Source organism: Bombina bombina, chromosome 2, assembly GCF_027579735.1.
Source record: "Bombina bombina isolate aBomBom1 chromosome 2, aBomBom1.pri, whole genome shotgun sequence".
NCBI lineage: Eukaryota > Metazoa > Chordata > Amphibia > Anura > Bombinatoridae > Bombina > Bombina bombina.
Window position 1 is genome coordinate 342,309,938 of NC_069500.1, and position 24,295 is coordinate 342,334,232.

General features: G+C 37.5%; 1 protein-coding gene across 1 annotated transcript in view; it reads left to right on the top strand.

The window, feature by feature from the left end:
- The window catches only part of TMEM116 (transmembrane protein 116), a 72,168-nt gene that overhangs the window by 15,934 nt on the left and 31,939 nt on the right, over positions 1-24,295 (top strand). The window contains exons 4-6 of the mRNA XM_053699753.1: positions 3,745-3,870; positions 22,246-22,338; positions 23,826-23,875. Coding sequence (XP_053555728.1) covers positions 3,745-3,870; positions 22,246-22,338; positions 23,826-23,875 — 269 coding nt within the window. The remainder of the gene's footprint in view (positions 1-3,744; positions 3,871-22,245; positions 22,339-23,825; positions 23,876-24,295) is intronic.

Genomic DNA, 24,295 nt, shown 5'->3' on the forward strand with positions numbered 1-24,295 from the left:
TCTGCAAATGGAGTAGGGGCTTTGGTCAGAATTAATAGTCTCCTCAATTATGAGAAGTACAGACAGATACTTATCCATCATGCAGTACCATCAGGGAGGCATTTGGCCTCATATTTATTCTGCAGCATGACAACGACCCCAAACAAATAACCAAAGTCAGGGAGGCATTTGGCCCCATATTTATTCTGCAGCATGACAACGACCCCAAACAAATAACCAAAGTCATTAAGAACTATCTTCACCATAAAGTAGAACAAAAAAATCTGTCTGGGATTACATGAAGAGACTGAGGCAACTGATGCTGCGTAATTCTATAGAACTGTGGTTAGCTATCCAAGATGTTTGGAACAACCTACCTGCCGAGTTCCTTAAAAAACTGTGTGCTAGTGTACCTAGAAGAATTGATACTGTTTTGAAGGCAAAGGGTGATCACAACAAATATTGATTTGATTGTTTTTACTTTTTTCACTCAATTTGCAGTTTGTTAATTGATAAAAATTAAACTATTAACATTTCTTTTTTTGAAATCATTCTTACTTTACAGTAGTTTTTCTCACCTGACTGAGAGTTAGATTACAAATGAAGCACTAATTTATTGTGCGCCCACAAACAGGCAAATTTGCCTGTTTGCTGGCGTGCAATAAATAACCAGCCATTACAAGTAGGCTTATGGTACATAATACTATACTAGGCAGATTTAAGGTGATAAAGATTGGCGGATGTGGGGTGTTAGAAAAAAAAACGGCACTGAAAAGTGCCTTTACTTTGTCGTCTATGGGAATTGTGTGTTCCCTGTAAATGTATATGCTTATTTACATATATATTTATGTGTCAATATGTGTATATACACTGCGCTTAGGTTCTGTGCCATGTCTGACGGCATCAGAACGAGGCTCCCATTGGAGCCTATGGAAGCCCTCTCTTGTGAGTGCAATGCTTCCGTGCAATAGGAAAGCCAGGTCACGTTCGCATTGCACCTAACTCATATTAGCGTGCGCTGGTATTAGTTGAAAGCAAATATCACTGTAGCGTAAGCGATATTTTGTCCTCAACTGGTAATCTGGCCCTAAAACCTTTACATACAGTACTGTATGTATATACGGTATGTATATATTTACGAGAGAGAGAGAGAGAGAGAGAGAGAGAGAGAGAGAGAGAGAGAGAGAGAGAGAAAAAAGAAGAAGAAGAAAAAAAAAAAATATATAAATAATTAATTTCCAACAAGTGCACTCTCATTTCATCTAGTTGTATCTAAATAAGTACAGCTACCCAGCACTCACTCTAACAATCACTCTTTATTGTGTGCCTTTTCGTGGAGAGATGAGGAAGGGGAACATCTCTCCCGAATAAAGAGGGATTATTGGAGTGAGTGCTGAGTAGTTTTACTTGAAAGTGAAAATGCAGTTAAGGTCACATGAGCTGAACGAAACAAGGGAGGAAACAAGACAGAAAATACCCAACCAGAGAGTTAAAGGTACATTATTTACTAAAACATTTCTGTCACGCAACTAAAGAAGAGCAACAATAAAACAGGTGAAAACATTTTTTTGCACTTGAAAAAGGTTATTTGAAGGTTATTTAAACTTCAATTAATTCCAGCATCAAATACGTGCTGCATAGCAAGTTAATCATGATCATTTGTATTTTCTTTGTTATTTATGTAAGTTATTAGTTACATCAAAGCACATTGGTTGCTAGTGTTAGTTTATATTATTTAGTAATGTTTTCTTTTAAAAAGGAATGTGACATTCTGTTCCACAGTGATTAAGATAATCTCTAACTTAGTGCTGAAGTAAAAAAAAATATTCTAAAAATATGGGAAATATTAATTACATCAAAGTAGTTTGAAAAAAGCCTGTAGGCCATCTCTTTGAAAATGTCCACAGCAATTGAAAAAACCCCCAAAAAAACGCATTTCATTAATAGATATTGATACTGAGTTCTTCACTTCATCTCCTTGTAATACTGAAGTTATTTACGTTAATATATGGGACAGATGATCTCAAAAAATCATATTTATTTATTTTAAATATCAGATACATTTATTTTTGCGTAAAAAACTGTTTAACCAATTGTTTTCTTCTTAACATACCGGTGCTTATCATTTTGCCATCTCTGATGAATTTGGTTTTGTGAACCTTTAAAACTCTCTATATTGAGCAAAAAAGCAATATTTTAATTTCCATTAAAATTCAAGTGTCCTTGATATCAGAAGTGTTATTTATTTATTTTTTATGATACACTTGCTAGAAAATGTGCTTTTGAGTTCTGAAACTGTAAATATTTATTGAATATGTTTGTATGCAGCACATTCATATAAAGTTAAGCGCTGAACAGTTTGCATCCTTGAAATGCCTTAAAATATCTTTTGTAGATCAAAACATCCTATTTCCTTACAACACAAACTACTTTAATGTTTAAAACATATTTTCTAAAATAATAACTAGTTTTTTTGTACATTTTATATTTATATGCTTTTTTTAGTATGTTTTTATTTTTATAAATCGCGCTATTCTAAAGTGAGCATCTTCCAAAACATTTAGTCAGCATGAGAGAATGCTGGCATGACAATAAAAGCTTTATTTTGATGCCAGGGTTTTCTGCGCTGAGGGGCTATGGTTTTGTCTTTTCTGTGGTATGCACTGCCAACTGGTGTGTTCTGCAGCTGTCCTGCTAGTTGCTTTGTTTTGCATTAAATGGGGGAAAAATATTGTGCCGTATCAATAAAGATTGTTTTTTTCAAAGAAGTTGCGTAGATGAGGTATGGGCAACCATTCATTTATGCATAGGAATAAGGGACATGAAACCCAAAATTTTTCTTTTGTGGTTCAGACACGACATACAATTTTTAGCAACTTTCCATATTGATTTTATTATCAAATTTGCTTCGTTCTCACGGCATTCGTTATTGAAGAGATACCTAGATAGGTAGAGTGCACATGTTTGTTGTACTTTATGGCAAGAAAAACTGCTGCCACCTAGCTCTCTTGCAGATGTATAACATTCTTGCTGCAATAAAGACTGCTAACTGCTGCAATAAAGTGCATGCTCCTGAGCACACCTCCCTGTTTTACTACAAAGGATACCAAGCGAAAATGTGATAATAAAAGTAAATTGGAAAGTTGATTTAAATTGTATTCCCTTGCCCTGACTGAATCATGTAAGAAAAAATGAGGGTTCATGTCCCTTTAATCTCTGCTTTATAAATGTAAAACAAATTCATATTGTTAAGATTATTCCCAATTTGTATCCCCCATTCCTCTCGCTGCTCCCTGCTTGTGTCCTAGTTTCACAAAGTGTTTTTTTTTCCATTTTTTATTTTAACTTTTTAAGTTTAATATAAATCTGAACATTGTAGTTTTCTGATTACTCCCAGAGAAGCTGAAGTTACATGGAATTCATAGCCCTAACCCCCCTACATGTTGCCCAGTGATTGCTTGATATCAATCACTAATTAGCCACAATATAGTATGTAAGATAAAAATCACTCTCAAAGTCCCTGGACTACAAAACCATGCACCATTTTTTCTAAAATATAAATATTACATGAAGACTTTTTGCAATGCACCAGATCATGTCTGGTGCACATATAAAAAATGTTCCTTTATTAAAGACAGTTATATTAAAAAAAATCATTATACAAATGAACATTTGATTTAATTAGCATACCCATATATTGTTCTAAAACCAAAAAATACTCTCAATAGTTACTTAACAAAGTATCTTTATTGTCTCCTCATCTAGGTTCGGCCTCTGTTCTACCTCAGCATGTCCGATCTGTTGCTGGGTCTCTGCTGGCTTATTGGGTCTGTTATGTACCGAACGTCAACCACCAATAAGTCATGCTACAATCTTCAGGTGGTTGGAGAGGTGAGAGACTCCTCCAGTTGTAAAGTAAAATGTAAAAAAGATTAAGCAATATAGATGTTCCCTTATCTCAGATTAAATACATAGAAATTTTTGAAGTGGAAGAGCAAGACATGCTGATTGTGGGCTATATCATATTACAGTTGTAAACTTAGCAACTGCTAATGACAAAACAAATCTTGCAGTCTATTAAACTAAACTAAACAAATGCTAAATAGAATGATGCAAGATTAGTCTGAGAATATCATGCAGATGTATTTTGTAAAGTTTCATCAGCTGTTTACATTTTGACAAAATAAGTGTAAAGTTATAGTGTCTATAAAAACTGGGAGCTGCCATGTTGTAATTAAGGTTACCTTCTCTGCTGTGGCCAATTAGGGACAGTTATAAATAGGTCAATAGAGTGTGCAGCCAATGGCTGTGTTCTACACTTCCATTTCTAACAGGAACTGAAAAGCTCACAATTACAGAATGGAATTACAGGAAAAGGGGGCAAAATAAATAATAAAAGTATATTGCAGAGTTTTTTTTTATGATTTATCATTTTATATTACCATCTCAAAGTGTTTAATGTCCCTTTAAGCTTTGTGTTGTGACTACCACTTGCTAATGTTACAAATAAAGTGTTATCTAGCCCTGTGATTCTAATCTAATATAGACACATTTTAATTTTTTTTTTTACAGATCTTTAAAATATTATATCAGATTTTGATGAAAACTTACTAATGCATTATTATTATTATTAATAATATTAATAATAATAATAATAATAATAATACAAAACATTATAGGGACACTAAACACAATTTTTTTCTTTAATTATTCAGATAGAGCATGCAATTTTAAGCAACTTTCTAATTTACTCCTATTATCAAATTTTCTTCGTTCTCTTGCTATATTTATTTAAAAATCAGGAATGTGATGCATAGGAGCCGGCCAATTTTTGGTTGAGAACCTGGGTTATGCTTGCTTATTGGTGGGTAAATATGATTTTCAAATAAGGATAGCAAGAGAACAAAGAAATATTGATAATATGAGTAAATTAGAAAGTTGATTGAAAATGCATGCTCTATCTGAATCATAAAAGAAAAAATTTGGGTTCAGTGTCACTTTAAGGTATTAGAAATAGGACCACACAATTTTAAATAATAATACAAAAATTAAGGGAGTAGAAATAGGACCACACAATTTTTAAGGGAAAATAAAATAGGGCCACACAAAAATCAGAAATTCTTAACATTACGCTACCACAACAAACTTTTCAAATGCTATCTAACATTTGCCCTCTCAAATTACAAACAAAAACACTAAAAAACCTGGACATCAATCTCTCCCCGAACAAAACTACTCTATTCAAAAACAGCTATATCACCCTCCTACACTCTATAAAATGGGACCTACACGCATGGATGACTAAACCAATCTCTTGGTGGGGGAGAATCCAGTGTATCAAAATGACCACACTTCCAAGAATACTATACATTTTACAAACACTCCTCCTGCCTCTCCTAAAATGGTACCCGGACAGGTTGCAAAAACACATCAATGCATTCATCTGAGGACAGAGTAGACCTAGGATAAACAAAGGTGCCAAGGGTGGGAGCGTTGTGTTAGACACCAACAAATCGGACACCCCCACACTGTCACAACTTAGACATACACAAGCATATCTTTGACTCCTGGGATACAATAGTTTCCTGTAGACCCCATATCACAGGCACTAAATCCCCCCTTTTCCCTATTCCCACTAATGTAGAAATAATAGGAGGCCTTGACAAAGGCCATTAACGACTGACAGAATGGGATACACATCACCACTAAAAGACTTTATTACTATCGGAAAATTTAAAGACAGAGAGGAAATTAGGGAAGTAGCTAATGGCAACTACACTGGCTGGCTTAAAGGGACAGTTTACCATAGAATTGTTATTGTTTTAAAAGATAGATAATCCCTTTATTACCCATTCCCCAGTTTTGCAGAACCAACACTGTTTTATTAATGTACTTTTTACCTCTGTGATTACCTTGTATCTAGGAACCTTCTTCCAGCCCCCTGATGACATGACTGTGACTGTTTATTATCTATTGTCTTAAATTTAGCATTGTTTTGTGCTAAATTTTAAATAACCCCCTGTGCCTGAACACAGTGTTATTTATATGGCCCACGTGTACTTTGTGTTGAAAAGAGATTTAAAAAGCATGTGATAAGAGGCAGCCCTCAAAGGCTTAGAAATTAGAATATGAGCATACCTATGTTTAGTTTAAACTAAGAATACCAAGGAAAAAAAAGCAAATTTGATGATAAAAGTAAATTGGAAAGTTGATTAAAATTAAAAGTACTATCGGAATAATGAAAGTTTAATTTATACTAGACTGTCCCTTTAAATACTTCCAATTGTCCCACTTCATCCTCACCTCCCTGCACAAAGTGGACTACCTAAGAAGTCTAACCCCATTTGAACAATTATGTGCCCAAAATGAGACAGTCCCACACTCCCTTTCAATATCTAGGAAACTGATACAAATGAACCAAGCCACACAACTCCCCACATTTACAACTAGATGGCAAGACAACCTAGGATCCCTAACAGATATAGATGACTGGGAAAAAAAATTCAAAGATACAAAATAATCGTCCACATCACAACAAATGTTAGAGGTTAACTTTAAAGTAATGATGCGATTGATGCGATGGTACCTTACTCCCACTAGACTACATTCCATATATCCAGGGGAGAGTGACAAATGCTGGAGAGGATGTAAAAATAGAGGCAAATACACACACATGTGGTGGAACTGCAACAAACTGAAACCACTATGGGAAGGGGTGGAAGCACACTTTAAAACCATCCTGACAAACAGTTTTATACTAACCCCTAAAATTGCCCTGCTTAAGGACCTGCCAAAATTCCCTTGCAGACTGAGACTAACACTATTTCAAATAGGTATAAACAGAATCAAATCATTAATCGCACACAAATGGAAGACCCCAGACATTCCAACACCACATTTATGGAAAATAAAAGTTACAGATCTACTGTCCCTAGAAGAATATGGTTATCTCAAAAGATAGAAACTAAATACCATACTAGATATAAAATTCATTTGGGAGGAATCCATTCAGGCAACTCAATCTATTGGGGGAAATGGAGGAAACGAGGTGGACTGACAAAACAGCTGAGGAGGTCCCGAGAGTTCCAACATACAAGCCTTGAACACTTTCTGGCTATTTTCACTTCCTCTTTGTTACTTACCGATCTCTCATATCAGTCTCCCATCTGGGTATGGAACCTTAGAAGAGCTTAAAAAAGTAGGAAGTTTGTTAATAGAAGTCTTTCATACATAAGCTAAAAGTAAACTGAAACCGACTTGAGCGAAATCCAGAAGTGGTACACCCCACACAATGGTGTCATGAAGGACTCTCTAGCATGCAGATAGGATATCAGACATGTTTAACTGTTAATGGTACAAAGTATACACTGAAAACAAGTGAGTACGAACCAACTTATTAATGTTATGTTTAGTTAATTAAAATAATCATCAGTTTAGTATGTTTCGAACAGGCAAAAAGCTATTACCTTAAAACCAATGTATGGAATGTTTAAACAAGTCTGTAATCTTTAAGAATTTCAATAAAAAGATGAATAATAGTAATAATAACAAAATTAATAATATTATTATTAAATGTACATGGAAGTCAAAATATTATTATTATTATCATTTATTTGTATAGCGCCGCCAAATTCCGTAGCGCTGGGTACAATGATAGGGGTATACAATGACAAAGATTTGTGATAAAATACAAAACATAACAAAACTAAACAAATCTAGCACAAGAGGAAGAGGGCCCTGCTCCGGAGAGCTCACAGTCTATAGGTTTAGGGTGCAGAGACATAAGGTTGGGCTAGTTTGTTACATCGGTTGTATTTGCAGCATTGAGTCAGGCAGTTCATGTACATGTATTAGTTTGGTTCGGATGCGGGATGGAGGAGAGATGGTAAGCCTCTCTGAATCGGTGGGTTTTCAAGGATCGTCTGAAGCTATACAAGGTTGGAGACAGTCTAATGGAGCGAGGTAGAGAGTTCCAGAGGACAGGAGCAGCACGGTCAAAGTCTTGGAGTGGGACATAGAGATAACAGGAGTGTAGAGACGTAGGTCAGAGGTTGATCGAAGAGGACGGGATGGGGAATATTTCACGATGAGAGAGGAAATATAGTTGGGAGTTAGACTGTTGAGTGCTTTGTAGGTTAGGGCTAATACTTTAAATTGTATTCTGGAGTGTATGGGGAGCCAGTGTAGAGACTGGCAGAGCGGAGCAGCTGATGTAGATCGTCGACTTAGGTGGATGAGTCTAGCAGAAGCATTCTTAATAGATTGGAGGGAGGAGAGGCAGTGTTTTGGAAGGCCATTTAGGAGTAGATTGCAATAATCAATGCGTGACAGGATGAGGGAATGAATAAGTATTTTTGTAGTTTTTTGAGTAAGGAAGGGACGAATTCTGGAAATGTTGCTTAGGTGTGAACAGCAGGATTTAGTAAGCGTTTGTATATGTGGGTTGAATGTGAGTTCTGAGTCTAGTGTGACCCCAAGGCAGAGGACCTGGGGTGAGGTGTTGAGAATAGAGTCTCCAACCATCAGAGAAATGTCAGGTGTCGGATGTCTCGAAGAGGGGGGGATAAGAAGCAGCTCAGTTTTGGACAGATTGAGTTGGAGGTAGTGTGAAGACATCCAAGAGAAAATTGCAGAGAGGCAGTCAGAAATCTGGTTGAGTAAAGAGGGAGAGATATCAGGAGAGGAAAGATAGATTTGGGTATCATCAGCATATAGGTGGTACTGGAATCCAAAGGAGGCTATAAGTTTTCCAAGGCAGGATGTATAAAGAGAGAAAAGCAAGGGGCCCAAGACAGAGCCTTGCGGTACTACAAATGAGAGAGGCATAGGATCCCAAGATATGTTGTTAAAGGAAACTGAAAACGAGCGGTTTGAAAGATATGATGTAAACCAGGAGAGGGCTGTGTCTCGGATGCCAAATGAATGTAGTATTTTTAGGAGGAGAGGATGGTCACCTGTGTCAAAAGCTGCGGACAGGTCAAGCAGAATTAGTAAGGAGTAATGGCCTTTTGCTTTAGCTGATAACAGGTCATTTGTTACTTTAGCTAAAGCGGTTTCTGTTGAGTGTTTAGGGCGGAAACCAGATTGTAGTGGATCAAGTAAGGAGTTAGTTGTGAGAAATTGAGTTAGCCGATTATAGACTAGTCGTTCCAATAATTTTGAAGCAAAGGGAAGTAAGGAGACCGGTCGATAGTTAGAAGGTGTGGAGGGTTTTTTAGGATTGGTATGATTGACGCATGCTTGAATGTGTCAGGAAATGTGCCAGCAGTGAGAGATTGGTTAAAGAGATGATTTAGGGTAGGGGTTAGTGAAGCAGAGAGAGAGGGAATAAGTCGTGAAGCAATAGGGTCAAGTGGGCAGGTTGTGAGATGAGCCAAGGATAGGAGTGCAGAGACTTCTTCCTCTGTTACAGGAGGGAAGTAGCATTGATTTTTGTTAATAGAAGGGGTGGGTAGGATCGCTGGGTTTGCGGGGTGCGAGGTGCAGATCTCTTTTCTAATGGTGTCAATTTTATTTTTGAAGTGATCAGCAATAATTTGAGCAGTGAGGTTGGTAGTGGGCGGGGGGGCAGGCGGACGTTGAAGGGAGTTAAAGGTTGAGAACAGTTTTCTGGGGTTGGATGCGTGAGATGACACAAGGGAGGAGAAATAGACTTGTTTGGCCAGACTGAGCGCAGAGTTGTAGGACTTAAGGATGAATTTATAATGTTGGAAATCAGCAAAGGTGCGTGATTTCCTCCACTGCCGTTGAGCAGCCCGTGAGCATCGCTGAAGATATCTGGTCTGTTTAGTGTGCCACGGTTGCCGTCGAGTGATTGATGTACGTCGAAGAGTGGAGGGTGCAGTTTTGTCAAGTGTTGATTTTAGTGCCGAATTATACTGTAGAGTCACGAGGTTTGGACAAGAGAGGGATGAAATGTCAGAGAGCAGAGGACTCAGTTGAGTGGAAAAGTCTGTGAGATCCAAGTCATTTAAATTCCTGTAAGGTATCAGTTTTTTGGGGGCTTGCAAAGATGTAGCAGGTAGAGTAAGAGAGTAAATTAATAGATGGTGGTCAGAGAGAGGAAAGGGGAAGTTAAGGGAGTTGGAAACAGCACAGAGATTTGTGAAGACCAGGTCTATGGAGTTGCCTTCACAGTGTGTGGGAGATGTTGTCCACTGGGACAGGCCTAAAAAGGGGGTAAGGGATAGAAGTTTAGAGGCAGCAGGCGTGTTAGGCTTATCAAGGGGTATGTTGAAGTCCCCTAAGATGAGAGAAGGGACATTAGAAGAGAGAAAATGTGGAAGCCAGGCTTCAAAGTGGTCCAGAAATTTTGATGCTGGGCCAGGGGGCCGATAGATAACTGCAATACGAAGAGCTATAGGGGAGAAGAGGCGGATAGCGTGAACTTCAAAAGATGAGAAGGAAAGAGAGGGGGTGAAGGAATGCAGTGAAAGGTACTGTGTGGAGACAGGAAAATTCCTACTCCTCCTCCTTGTTTGTCTCCAGGCCTGGGAGTGTGACTGAAGTGCAGGCCGCCATAGGACAGAGAGGCTACAGCAGTTGTGTTAGAGGAGGAAAGCCAAGTTTCAGTGAGGGCAAACAGGTTAAGTGAACGTGAAATAAATAGGTCGTGAATAGATGTAAGCTTATTGCATACCGAGCGTGCATTCCAAAGAGCCCACGAGAATTGGGGTGTACTAATAGAGGTGCAGTTAATGAGGTTTAGAGGGTTACGTGTGCAAGGTGTATGAGGTGTCATTTGAGGTAGTGATCTGAGGGAAGCAGAGGGTGGACCTGGGTTAGGCGAGACATCCCCAGCTGCAAGAAGAAGAAAGATGGTGATTGAAAGGAGATGAGAATGTGTCTTATAAAGACGAAAATAGTTTTTTTCATGATTCAGTTAGAGCAATACAATAATAATAATAAAAAAAAAAAATCAAATGAATCTTTATTCCTTGGCATCATTGGTTGAAACTTATTTCCATGAGAGCATACTGAGTAGTTTCATGAGCATGTAAGTGTCTTGAGCCCCTCATATATATAGCATTGTTGCAAACACTGCTGCTATATAGAGCTCATACATGTGCCTGCTCCTGAGTCTACCTCAGTATTCTCCTATAGAAAAGAGCTGAGTTTCAACAAAGGATACCTAGAGAAATAAGTACATTTGACAATAAATTAAAATTAAAAGTTTATTTAGCTAAAACAGGATTTTACCATAGTTCCCAATTATTCCTTCACCATAATTCCTTATGATTTACCAGATGCCATGGCAATAAATGGAAAATACCCCTCATTAATGTTAGCTCTAAATTGTAAACATCTTGGACTTGTTATTGAATTTAGCATGTGAGTTGTGTTGAATGTCGTCCAAATAAGCTATTTACACAGAATTTGTTATCGTCATGTTTATATCTAGTGCTTTAGATTCTCTGCAAGATTGTGTGTCATACAAGGTGTGCCGTAGGGGTATTGTCTTTCAAGTTCTAAATATATTTTGTTAACAGTTCTTAATACAAAGACAAATATTTGAGGTTTAACTGCCTGGAGAGAAACACCATTAGTTGATCTGACAATTCGTGATTTATGTCTACTTTACACTAGGTTTTATCCTGGAGGGCAATTTTTTTTTACATGTGTATAGAAATGATCAATGTCGGAAAATACACTTTCGTCTTTAGATGAACCTTACATTTTCCTTTACTGACCTGCACCACAATTTCTGAGTGATTATACCATGAACACAGTTCACTTGCTGACTGCTATTATCTCAACTGCACCCTCTGCGATCCAATACATCTATACATAATTCATACATTATATTTTATAAAGTGTAACCTGCTTGTGTGCACATTGGCATTTTTTGCTAAATTAGTTTCCAGTACATAAAACTTCCGTGGTGCCCACCCTGCTGGTCTGAGCTGTTTGCCTGAGGTCGCTTCTGAGCTAACTAGGCCTGTTGCATGCTCTCCAGTGGACTGGAAATATCATCATGACAGTTTTTAATGTGGTTGGGTGCAGCTACAAGGCAAAACAAAAGAAGGGAGCTGTCAGTTTCCTGTAGATGCTAAAATCTGTCATGTTTTAACTTGTAGAGTATTAAAGGGAGAGCAAGGTCAAAATTGAAATGTGCATGAATGCATTGAAATTGTAAATCTTATCTTATTTGTAATATATGTCCACTAGCAAAAATGCTCCTAGTAAATGTTATTACTGATTGTCAGACACATACACACGTATGCTGTGAGGGCTCGTGCACCACTCCTTGTCAGAGAGTCAGCAGTGGCTTGTATGACACCAATTAAAGGGACACGAAACCCAACATTTTTCTTTCATGATTCAGACACAGCATGCAACTTTCTAATTTACTTCTATTCTCAATTTTTCTTTTTTCTTGGTATCTTTTGTTGAAAAATCCCAGCATGCAACTGTCTGGAGCACTAGATATCAGCAGTTTTGTAAGAATGTTATTCATTTGCAAGAACACTAGAGGGCAGCACTACTTCCTGTCATCTATTGCTCCAAATGCCTACCTAGGTATCTCTTTAACAGGGAATACCATGGGAACAAAGCACATTTGATAATGTAAGTAAATTGGAAACTTTTTCAAACTTGTATGCTCTGTCTCAGGGCCTGATATTGAAAACCTTGCCGGCATGGAGAGAAATCACACAGAATCTTTGGTGTTTTTTTAGACCTTGTATTGTAACGTAGGAGTCTCTGTTTCACATAAAGGACACGGCATAGCAACATAAACGTTTCTCAAGATAACATTTGCGTTTCTAATTTTTTTTTAAGGCACTCGCTGTACCGACAGACTTCTTAGAATATCTTGCCTGAGCGGTGAATTTTTAAATATCAGGCCCTCTGCCCCAAATGAACATTTTTGGGTTTCATATCCCTTTAAGACTTCAAAGACACAATACACACCACTGCCAACTCTCTGAGTCTGAATGCTGGTGCACAGGCCTACACAGCATATGTGCGTATGCCACTGAAAAACAAAAATCTTTTACTAGAAACATGTCTGATAATGAAAGTATATTGCAAACTATTTAAAATGTAAATGCACCCACACACAGTGTAATCTTTACCTTTCTATCCATAATGATAGCAATAACACACTAAGAATGGACACAATGATTATTCTTAAAATGTACTGTTTAAAGTGCAAAAATGTGCAAAATAAAAAGTGCAATAGCAAAATACATTAAAGGGACAGCAAACTCAAAAGTAAACTTTCATAGATCAGACAGAACACACGATTCTATTTTAAATTACTTTCCAATTTACTTGTATTATCTGACTTGGTTCATTCTCTTGGTATTCTTTGTTGGAAACCATAACTAGGTAGGTTCAGAAGCAGAAATATACTGCTGATTGGTGGCTGCACAGATATGCCTCTTGTCATTGGCTCACTGTATGTGTGTTCAGCTAGCTACCAGTAATGCATTGTTGCTCTTTCAACAAAGGATAACAAGACAAAGAAGCAAAGTTAATAACAGAAGTAAATTAAAAGTTGTTTAAAATGATATGCCTCTTTAATGCAATATGATGTTAGCTAACCCAAATTTTTTCTTTCGTGATTCAGATAGAGCATGCAATTTTAAGCAACTTTCTAATTTACTCCTATTATCACATTTTCTTCATTCTCTTGGTATCTTTATTTGAAATGTAAGAATGTAAGTTTAGATGCCGGCCCATTTTTGGTGAACAACCTGGGTTGTCCTTGCTGATTGGACAGCACCAATAAATAAGTGCTGTCCATGGTTCTGAACCAAATATTTGCTGGCTCCTTAGCTTAGACCCTTATCATACTTTTATGACCATATGGGTGTACTCTGTGAATGTTTGTATAAGTCAGTTTAAAGGGACAGTCTACACTAGAATTGTTATTGTTTTAAAAGATAGCTAATCCCTTTATTGCCCATTCCCCAGTTTTGCATAACCAACACAGTTATATTAATATACTTTTTATCTCTGTGATTACCTTGTATCTAATCCTCTTCTGACAGCCCCCTGATCACATGGTTTTGTATTAATTATCTTTTGACTTGCATTTAGTACTGTGTTGTGCTAAATCTTAAATAACTCAACGGGGAAGAAGACACAATGTTATCTATATGGCCCACATGAATGTGATAAGAGGATGTATCCAATAGTTACATAATATGTATTGCACTGTATATACTGCAATTAACGCGATTACTAAACCTTACCATTTCATTATGTATTGTATGCTATATTAAGGGGAGCTTAAAGGGACAGTCTAGTATAAATTAAACACCAACGAAGAAGAAATCCCTTGTATGTTACGGTTCCCAGACCAAAAGAAATGTCCATTGAGTTAGGCACAATATAAGCACTGTAGTCAAAGATGCATATAACATTTCATACCTTTATTCGTGGTGTGTGAACAAACACTCTCTTCATACATATACGAGGTGACTACCAGGAGACACTGGCACTTGTGACATCTTTGACAAAGCGCCAGAAGGGCGTGAAACGCGTCAGATGACGTCACACTCCACCTACACCTGTGTCTCCTGGTAGTCACCTCGTATATGTATGCAGAGTGTTTGTTCACACACCACGAATAAAGGTATGAACTGTTATATGCATCTTTGACTACAGTGCTTATATTATGCCTAACTCAATGGACATTTCTTTTGGTCTGGGAACCGTAACATACAAGGGATTTCTTCTTCGTTGGTGTTTGTACCTGGGAGTGAGCAGCCTGGTCTGCAGGCCCAGGTTTGTGTCGGGAGAGGCGCCGACACAGTCTCCCTTTCTCGGCTCCAATCTTCAGACCTAACCGCTCATAGTTTTAAACTCTCAACCCATCATTATATATAGTATAAATTAAACTTTCATTATTCAGATAGGACTTTTAATTTTAATCAACTTTCAAATTTACTTTTATTGTCAAATTTCCATTTTTCTCTTGGTATTCTTAGTTTAAACTAAACAACATAGGTAGGCTCATAAGCTCATTTCTAAGCCTTTGAGGGCTGCCTCTTATCACATGCTTTTTAAATCTCTTTTCAACACAAAGAGACAGAAAGTTATTTAAGATCTAGCACAAAACAATGCTAAATTTAAGACAATAGATAATAAACAGTCACAGTCATGTGATCAGGGGGCTGGAAGAAGGTTCCTAGATACAAGGTAATCACAGAGGTAAAAACGATATTAATATAACTGTGTTGGTTATGCAAAACTGGGGAATGGGTAATAAAGGGATTATCTATCTTTTAAAACAATAACAATTCTATGGTAGACTGTCCCTTTAAAGGCACAGTCTACTTGACAATTGTTATTGTTTAAAAAGATAAACAATCCTTTTATTACCAATTCCCCAGTTTTGCATTATTAATACACTTTTTACATCTGTGATTGCCTGTATCTAAATCACTGCAGACTGTCCCTTATCTCAGGGCTTTTTACAATCTTGAATTTTTGCTCATCAGTGCTGGTTCTTGCATAACCATTTTCATTCTCCACACACGATAACCTATTCCCCCTTAGAAGTCAATGTAGCAAAAAAGTGGGGGAAAAACACCCAACTCGCCCGCAAACCCGAATGCATATTCTCACGTGTGCTAACCTGACATGAAAATATGAATATTTTCCCCTAAGGATATACATATCAAACTCCCAATTGTTTTTATGAGGGAATCTCAAAATATAAGACACTGTCTAAAACAATAGAAAAATTAACCTATTTTGTTTTGCAAGGTCATATACTCCTCATAGGGGTCCATTTATTAATGTGCGGACGGACGGACATGATCTGATATAGCGGATTATGTCCGCCGCACATCAATGTGAACTACTGGTGCAATACCACCCCCTGCAGATTCGCGGCCAATCAGTCGCTAGCAGGGGGTGTCAATCAGCCCGATTGTAATAGATCGGGCGGATTGCTGTCCGCCATTTAGAGGTGGCAGACAAGTTAAGGAGCAGCAGTCTGCTTCTTAACTTCCGCTTCAGCCGGAAGTGAAGCGGAATGGGTCGGAAGCAGCATCCGCTGCTTCTTAAATAGACCCCTTCGTGTGTGAGTCCTGACTATGACATGTAGTGATATCATATGACCCCCTATTTAAAATGAGGGCATTTGCCCTATATGAATTGTCTGAAATAATAGAAAAAATAACCTCTTTTTTTTCAGGGTCCAATCCTCCTCATTATACATCAAATGAGTGATGAGATATGTGGTGATATCATGTGACCCCCTTATTCAAATAAGAGAATTCCCCTCAATCAATTGTTATACATCTAGGCATTAGAGTATAGGAATTAGTATATTTAATAAAACGCAATAGTTTTTGCAAACCTTGCTGAGGAACTTGTCAATAGAAGTCATGAACACTTTTCACTGCTGAGCCATTTTATATATTCGTTTATATTTTTTATATTTATTTTAACAATTGTGCTGTGAATTAAATTAGTTATATCTGGGTATCATAGCTATACCTTTATTGTGCCACCCTAGGTAGGTTACTTGAAACACATTCTTTTAATAATGTATTGAACCACCATTACTTTGTTATAACAGAAGTAAGAAGATCTTTATATAGAGAAGACATACTACACTCAGGGGAAGTAACGTAGAGGATGATAAGTTCTCCTCCACACTGAGGGGTCGATTTAACAAATGTCAGATCATGTCCGCCCAACATCTCTAAATGCCGACAGCATACACTGTTGGTATTTAACATTTCACAAGCATTTCTAGTGAAATGCTTGTGCAATGCCACCCCCTGCACATTGGCCGCTAGCAGGGGGTGTCAATCATCCCAATCGTATATGATCACAATGATTGCTGTCTGCCAGCTCATAGGTGGCGGACGAGTTAAAGGGACATTGAACTCAAGTTTTTTCTTTCGTGATTCAGTATGTAATTTTAAGCAACTTTATAATTTACTCCTATTATCAAATTTTCTTTATTCTCTTGGTATCTTTATTTGAAATACAAGAATGTAAGTTTAGATGCTGGCCCATTTTTAGTGAACAACCTGGGTTGTCCTTGCTGATTGGTGGATAAATTCATCCACCAATAAAAAAAAGTGCGGTCCAGAGTTCTGAACCAAAAAAAAAAAGCTTAGATGCCTTCTTTTTCAAATAAAGATAGCAAGAGAACGAAGAAAAATTGATAATAGGAGTAAATTAGAAAGTTGCTTAAAATTGCATGCTCTATCTGAATCACAAAAGAAAAAAATGGGTTCAGTGTCCCTTTAAGGAGCAGCTGTCTTAAGAACGCTGCTTTTTAACGTACATTTCCGGCGAGCCGGAAGGCTCGCACGGAATAAGCAGCATCCGCTGCTTCTTAAATATACCCTGAGAATGTAAAGGAAGCGTTACTGATTAAAGCTTTCCATTTGAAGTGAATTTAATTAAAACTGCAGTGCTGTTATAGTTTAACTTATATTGAACTTTAACTTTTGTATACTAAAATTGTTTTCAGATATTTTAAGACTCACAGACATTGACAATCAGACAAAGGGCTTTTTGAATATTATGAGTAATTGATTGTAGACTCTCCTCACCTGTTTGAAAGAAACCCAAAAGTATAAAACAAATAAAGCTCACATTTATAGAGTAGCATATTGGGCTGTATTTTTTTTTCCTCATTGCTGGCTATGCAAAAAAACCTGTCAGTGATTAACACAGCTTTTAGGGCCATTTTTCCCATTAAGAATCATGCAAAGAACCTGATATTTCACACTGATCTCTCTATTATGTCTATGCAGCGCCAAAAAAAAAAATGTAAATTTCTGTGTGTGCAGAGCACTGAATCATCATCACGCACTGTGCAAGCTAGTCATGGATTGTGGGATCTGTCCCACTTCTTTATTTATATCTAGGTTTTCCTAGTTAAATTGGAACATTAAAGAGATATTTACATAGAATGTACTATAAAATAATTAATTATATGTAGTAAAATAACAGCAATATGCTTTTCATTTTTTATTTTGCCTTCTTTTCCTGTAATTTAATTCTGAAAATGGTGGGCTTTCTAGTTCCTTTCACAAATGCAAATGAAAACTCTGGACTTAGCACTGTTGTATTCCATACAGTCATTAGTTTCACACTGTACTGACTCACTCATAGGCTAGATGTCCCTAATAGGCGTCAGCAGATAAGGAATCCTAGGTTACAATATGGTAGCAACCAATGTTTATGGACACTAAAACTTTAGACTTATTTTTTCGATATTTAAGCAACTAGTAACTTTGAAGAGCACACCTGCATATTATTTTCATGCTAAGTTTTGCTTTGAATTCATTATTCTGTCTAGCATTTATTTAGTGTTTAATGTCACTATAAAGCCTCACACAGAACTCTGCCCCAAACCACCAGACTTGTAAACACCATTCCTATGAGCCTCAGCTACACTTAATGACAGCCAGATCTAGCCATCCTCGAACCTCTCTGACTCTGCTCTCGGAATACGAGTCTAAATTCTCCACGCCATTACATTTTTGGGAGTAGTGTGTTTACATACGTGTCCAGGAATGTGTGCATGCTTGCGTGATTGTATGTGTGTGTGCTTGCGTGATTGTATGTGTGTATGCTTGTATGATTGTATTTGTGCATACTTGTGTGATTGTATGTGTGTATGCTTGCGTGATTGTATTTGTGCATGCTTGCGTGATTGTATGTGTGTATGCTTGCGTGATTGTATGTGTGTGTGCTTGCGTGATTGTATGTGTGTGTGCTTGTGTGATTGTGTGTGTGTGTGCTTGCGTGATTGTATGTGTGTGTGCTTGCGTGATTGTATGTGTGTGTGTATGCTTGTGTGATTGTATGTGTGCATGCTTGCGTGATTGTATGTGTGTGTGCTTGCGTGATTGTATGTGTGTGTGTATGCTTGTGTGATTGTATGTGTGCATGCTTGCGTGATTGTATGTGTGTGTGCTTGTGTGATTGTATGTGTGCGTGCTTGTGTGATTGTGTGCGTGCTTTCGTGATTGTATGTGTGAGTGCTTGCGTGATTGTATGTGTGTGTGCTTGCGTGATTGTATATGTGATTGCATGTGTCTGTGCTTGTGTGATTGTATGTGTGCGTGATTGTATGTGTGTGTTTGTGTGATTGTATGTGTGTGTGCTTGCATGATTGTATGTGTGTGTGCTTGCATGATTGTATATGTGTGTGCTAGTGTGATTGTATGTGTGTATGCTTGTGTGATTGTATGTGTGCATGCTTGCGTGATTGTATGTGTGTGTGCTTGCGTTATTGTATGTGTGTGTGCTTGCGTAATTGTATGTGTGTGTTTGTGTGATTGTATGTGTGTGTGCTTGCATGATTGTGTGTGTGTGTACTTGCGTGAGTGTATGTGTGCATGCTTGTGTGATTGTATGTGTGTGTGCTTGCGTGATTGTATGTGCGCATGCTTGCGTGATTGTATGTGTGTGTGCTTGCGTGATTGTATGTGTGTGTGCTTGTGTGATTGTATGTGTGTGTGCTTGTGTGATTGTATGTGTGTTCTTGCGTGATTGTATGTGTGTGTGCTTGCATGATTGTATGTGTGTGCTTGCGTGATTGTATGTGTGTATGCTTGTGTGATTGTATGTGTGCATGCTTGCGTGATTGTAAGTGTGTGTGCTTGCGTGATTGTATGTGTGTATGCTTGCGTGATTGTATGTGTGTGTGCTTGTGTGATTGTATGTGTGTATGCTTGCGTGATTGTATGTGTGTGTGCTTGTGTGATTGTATGTGTGCGTGCTTGTGTGATTGTGTGCGTGCTTTCGTGATTGTATGTGTGAGTGCTTGCGTGATTGTATGTGTGTGTGCTTGCGTGATTGTATATGTGATTGCATGTGTCTGTGCTTGTGTGATTGTATGTGTGCGTGATTGTATGTGTGTGTTTGTGTGATTGTATGTGTGTGTGCTTGCATGATTGTATGTGTGTGTGCTTGCATGATTGTATATGTGTGTGCTAGTGTGATTGTATGTGTGTATGCTTGTGTGATTGTATGTGTGCATGCTTGCGTGATTGTATGTGTGTGTGCTTGCGTTATTGTATGTGTGTGTGCTTGTGTGATTGTATGTGTGCGTGATTGTATGTGTGTGTTTGTGTGATTGTATGTGTGTGTGCTTGTGTGATTGTATGTGTGCGTGATTGTATGTGTGTGTTTGTGTGATTGTATGTGTGTGTGCTTGCATGATTGTGTGTGTGTGTACTTGCGTGAGTGTATGTGTGCATGCTTGTGTGATTGTATGTGTGTGTGCTTGCGTGATTGTATGTGTGCATGCTTGCGTGATTGTATGTGTGTGTGCTTGCGTGATTGTATGTGTGTGTGCTTGTGTGATTGTATGTGTGTGTGCTTGTGTGATTGTATGTGTGTATGCTTGCGTGATTGTATGTGTGCATGCTTGTGTGATTGTATGTGTGTTCTTGCGTGATTGTATGTGTGTGTGCTTGCATGATTGTATGTGTGTGCTTGCGTGATTGTATGTGTGTATGCTTGTGTGATTGTATGTGTGCATGCTTGCGTGATTGTAAGTGTGTGTGTGCTTGCGTGATTGTATGTGTGTATGCTTGCGTGATTGTATGTGTGTGTGCTTGTGTGATTGTATGTGTGTATGCTTGCGTGATTGTATGTGTGCATGCTTGTGTGATTGTATGTGTGTTCTTGCGTGATTGTATGTGTGTGTGCTTGCATGATTGTATGTGTGTGTGCTTGCGTGATTGTATGTGTGTATGCTTGTGTGATTGTAAGTGTGTGTGCTTGCGTGATTGTATGTGTGCATGCTTGTGTGATTGTATGTGTGTGTGCTTGCGTGATTGTATGTGTGCATGCTTGCGTGATTGTATGTGTGTGTGCTTGCGTGATTGTATGTGTGTGTGCTTGTGTGATTGTATGTGTGTGTGCTTGTGTGATTGTATGTGTGTATGCTTGCGTGATTGTATGTGTGCATGCTTGTGTGATTGTATGTGTGTTCTTGCGTGATTGTATGTGTGTGTGCTTGCATGATTGTATGTGTATGCTTGTGTGATTGTATGTGTGCATGCTTGCGTGATTGTAAGTGTGTGTGCTTGCGTGATTGTATGTGTGTATGCTTGCGTGATTGTATGTGTGTGTGCTTGTGTGATTGTATGTGTGTATGCTTGCGTGATTGTATGTGTGCATGCTTGTGTGATTGTATGTGTGCGTGCTTGTGTGATTGTATGTGTGTTCTTGCGTGATTGTATGTGTGTGTGCTTGCATGATTGTATGTGTGTGTGCTTGCGTGATTGTATGTGTGTATGCTTGTGTGATTGTAAGTGTGTGTGCTTGCGTGATTGTATGTGTGCGTGAATTTGTATATATACGCATGTGTGTAAAAGCTTGGCCAAATAAAGTGAAGCAAACAGTTCTAAGAATTCTGGCTAGAGTAGCTTTGCTTTCTTCTTTAACAAAAACACTGCAATAGTTTAACAAAATGCTATATACATTTAAAATAAGCTACACCCAGTTGCTAACTGTGCCATTGAACAAGCTACTATTGAGCTGTGGTTCATTCCCTGTATGTATTTGTATATAAATGTAACGACTAAAGCCCGCATGTGTCACAAGAGAGCAGTATTTCCTTTGAAGTATTAGGTGTAGGTTGGGGACACATATTTTACATAACTTGTCACTGAAGTAACAGTTTAAATATTGTTTTCCTTCTAGATTCCCCTTAGTTACTGTTCTAAGCTTTTCATTACATTAACTGACATTTGACAGAGAATCAGGGCTGGATTGATATCCTTAACAGGGCTGACAAGGACAACTCTTCAAGCAAGGACACATTTTCCTCCCACAACAAAATTGTACTTATTGACTTTACTGCTTCTTGAACAAATTATTTAGTGATGACAAAACAACCTACAGCTAGCTGTTCTATCTATCTATCTATCTATCATCTATCTATTTATCTATCTATTCAAAGCAATTTTTGGGTTGAAAAAGCTTTTAAAACAGCGTATCATAGGGTGCAGATGAGGACAGGAGGAAATGATATTTTCAATAAGATCTCTCACAGTTACTATTAACATCATTTTAGTACTTGATAGGTCACCAATTCTTACCTATTAACCATCATAACCATAAAACATGAGAAGCAAAGTTTTATATAGTGTTAGATATTTATTTTTTACTCAAAGGAATTAGCAGATTATTTTGCCGCACAAATGCATTAATAACTTTTTTTTTCAATTCAGTCATAAAAACCTTTTCACAGGTTTAATCTATGTCATACATTTCACTGAAACACCTTGTAATATTGTAATATTCTTTTTTTTTTCTTTGCAGATGTTTTATGTGTCCACCTTTTTGTATACGTTAAGCTTTATTTGGCAGTTGTGGGATAACATAAAGGGATATATGAATGGCGAATTATATCAGGTCAGTTCATCATTTAAACTGGTAAGAAGTCTTACTCACTAAAGAAACACACTGTAACTGTGTGTATTAAAGGGATATGGAACCTAAAACTGTTCTTTTGGGATTCAGACAGAGCATACCATTTTTAAAAAAGTTTCCAATTTACTTTACTATTATCAAATTTGCTTAGTTCCCATGTTGATGAGATACCTGGGTAGGAGTCTGGATCACTATATGTCAATAAATAGTGCTGCCATCTAGTGTTCTTGCAAATGGTTACAATGTTGCAAAACTCCTGCCATATAGTGCTGTAGACACGTGCACACTTCTGAGCTTATGTCCCTGCTTTTTAACAAAAGATGCCAAGGGAACAAAGAAAATTTGATAGTAGACGTAAATGTTTTTTTCTTTTTTTTAAATTGCATTCACCCAAATATATTTATTTAACCCTTTGAGTGCTAAGCACTTTCCCACCTGGGTGCTAATATTTTCTAAGGTTTATTTATTTTTTTTGAAAAAACATTTTTTAACTTTTTTTTTTTTACAGACCCCCAAAACTTACACTGTTGAAAAGGTTAGACGATTACCTTTCCAACAGTGGGTCTTGGTGGTCTGTAGCTGCTTAGATGCCTGAGATACAGGCTTCTAAGCAGCATGCCCCCTCCTCCTATACTTAACATTGTTAAGTATAAATAAAGTTGCGCGGTGACGTCATCACGTAATTACGCGCATCACGTGAATCCCCAGCGATGCCTGTCACTCTACAGGCACGATCGCCGGGGTAGGAGCGGTTAGGAGCCCCCAGATCTCTCTCAAGGTGGGAGAGTGCTCATGACTGCTCTGAGCCGTCATTAGCACCAGAGTGAGAAACTCTGTGACGACTCAGAGCCGTCATTAGCACTCAAAGGGTTAAATCTAAACTATATGAGTTAACATGAAGCACCTAAATAGGATGGTAAAATAGTTAAAATCATAAAAACATCAAATAATAATAAAATAATTTCTGGTTATCCTGATACAATAAATAGCTTAAATGTGTTTTTGTTTTTCCATTGACTCCCTGAACTGCCTCTGTTAGAAGAGAACCTTATTTTTATTACGTTTTCTCCAACTCATACAAAGAAAGCTCAGACGTGAACATCAGGTGAATGAAAGTTCAGAAATATTTCATACCATGTAAACAGATATGACCTTTAAACCGTTTAATCAAATTAATTTGCCCAAAATATTATTTGGTTATGTATATTTTTTTCTGCATGTTTTTAATTAAGTGCCTCAAATTTCTCTGCTCTCCAGATATTCTCATATCATATTCTCCTTTGCATGTTTTTCCATATTTATCTTCATAACACAGATCTCTTTATTTCTAATTGTATATTGGAGAAAAACATTGTAATGCAGTTGCCTAAGCCTGTATTGTGCTGTTCTGTCACTCCAGACAATGTGGTGTAGCAGATGTCTGATATATCAGAACAGTTCTCAGCCTCAATGTATCTTTATTTCTGCAGGTATCAAACACAAAACTTTATGCTAGAAGAATAGCAACGGTTCTGTCCAGGTGAGTGATGTCATTAGTGTTATTGAATATAATGGAAAATTAGAGAGATTTGTCGAAAATTCAAATGGCTTCCTGAAGAGGACCTTGTTCTTCCAGCGTTCTACTGGACATTGTAGAGATCATGTTATAAACATTGGACAAAAACATGTTTTGTGAACAGATTGTGTAATGTAATGATTAGAAATAATTGATTTGATTAGCAGAGCAGCAACACTGCCTGATTATTTTATTTTTTAATTTATTTATAAAATGTTTTACCAGTAAAAAATACATTGAGATTTCTCTCATTCTCAAGTATGTCCTGAGGTATGCTAGCAATACATTATATATTGTGCAATACAAAGCTATGCACAGACACAAGGTAGGTCTTTTTATACTTTACGGTCTTTACAAGATCGATTTGTTTGTAAAGATAGAGAG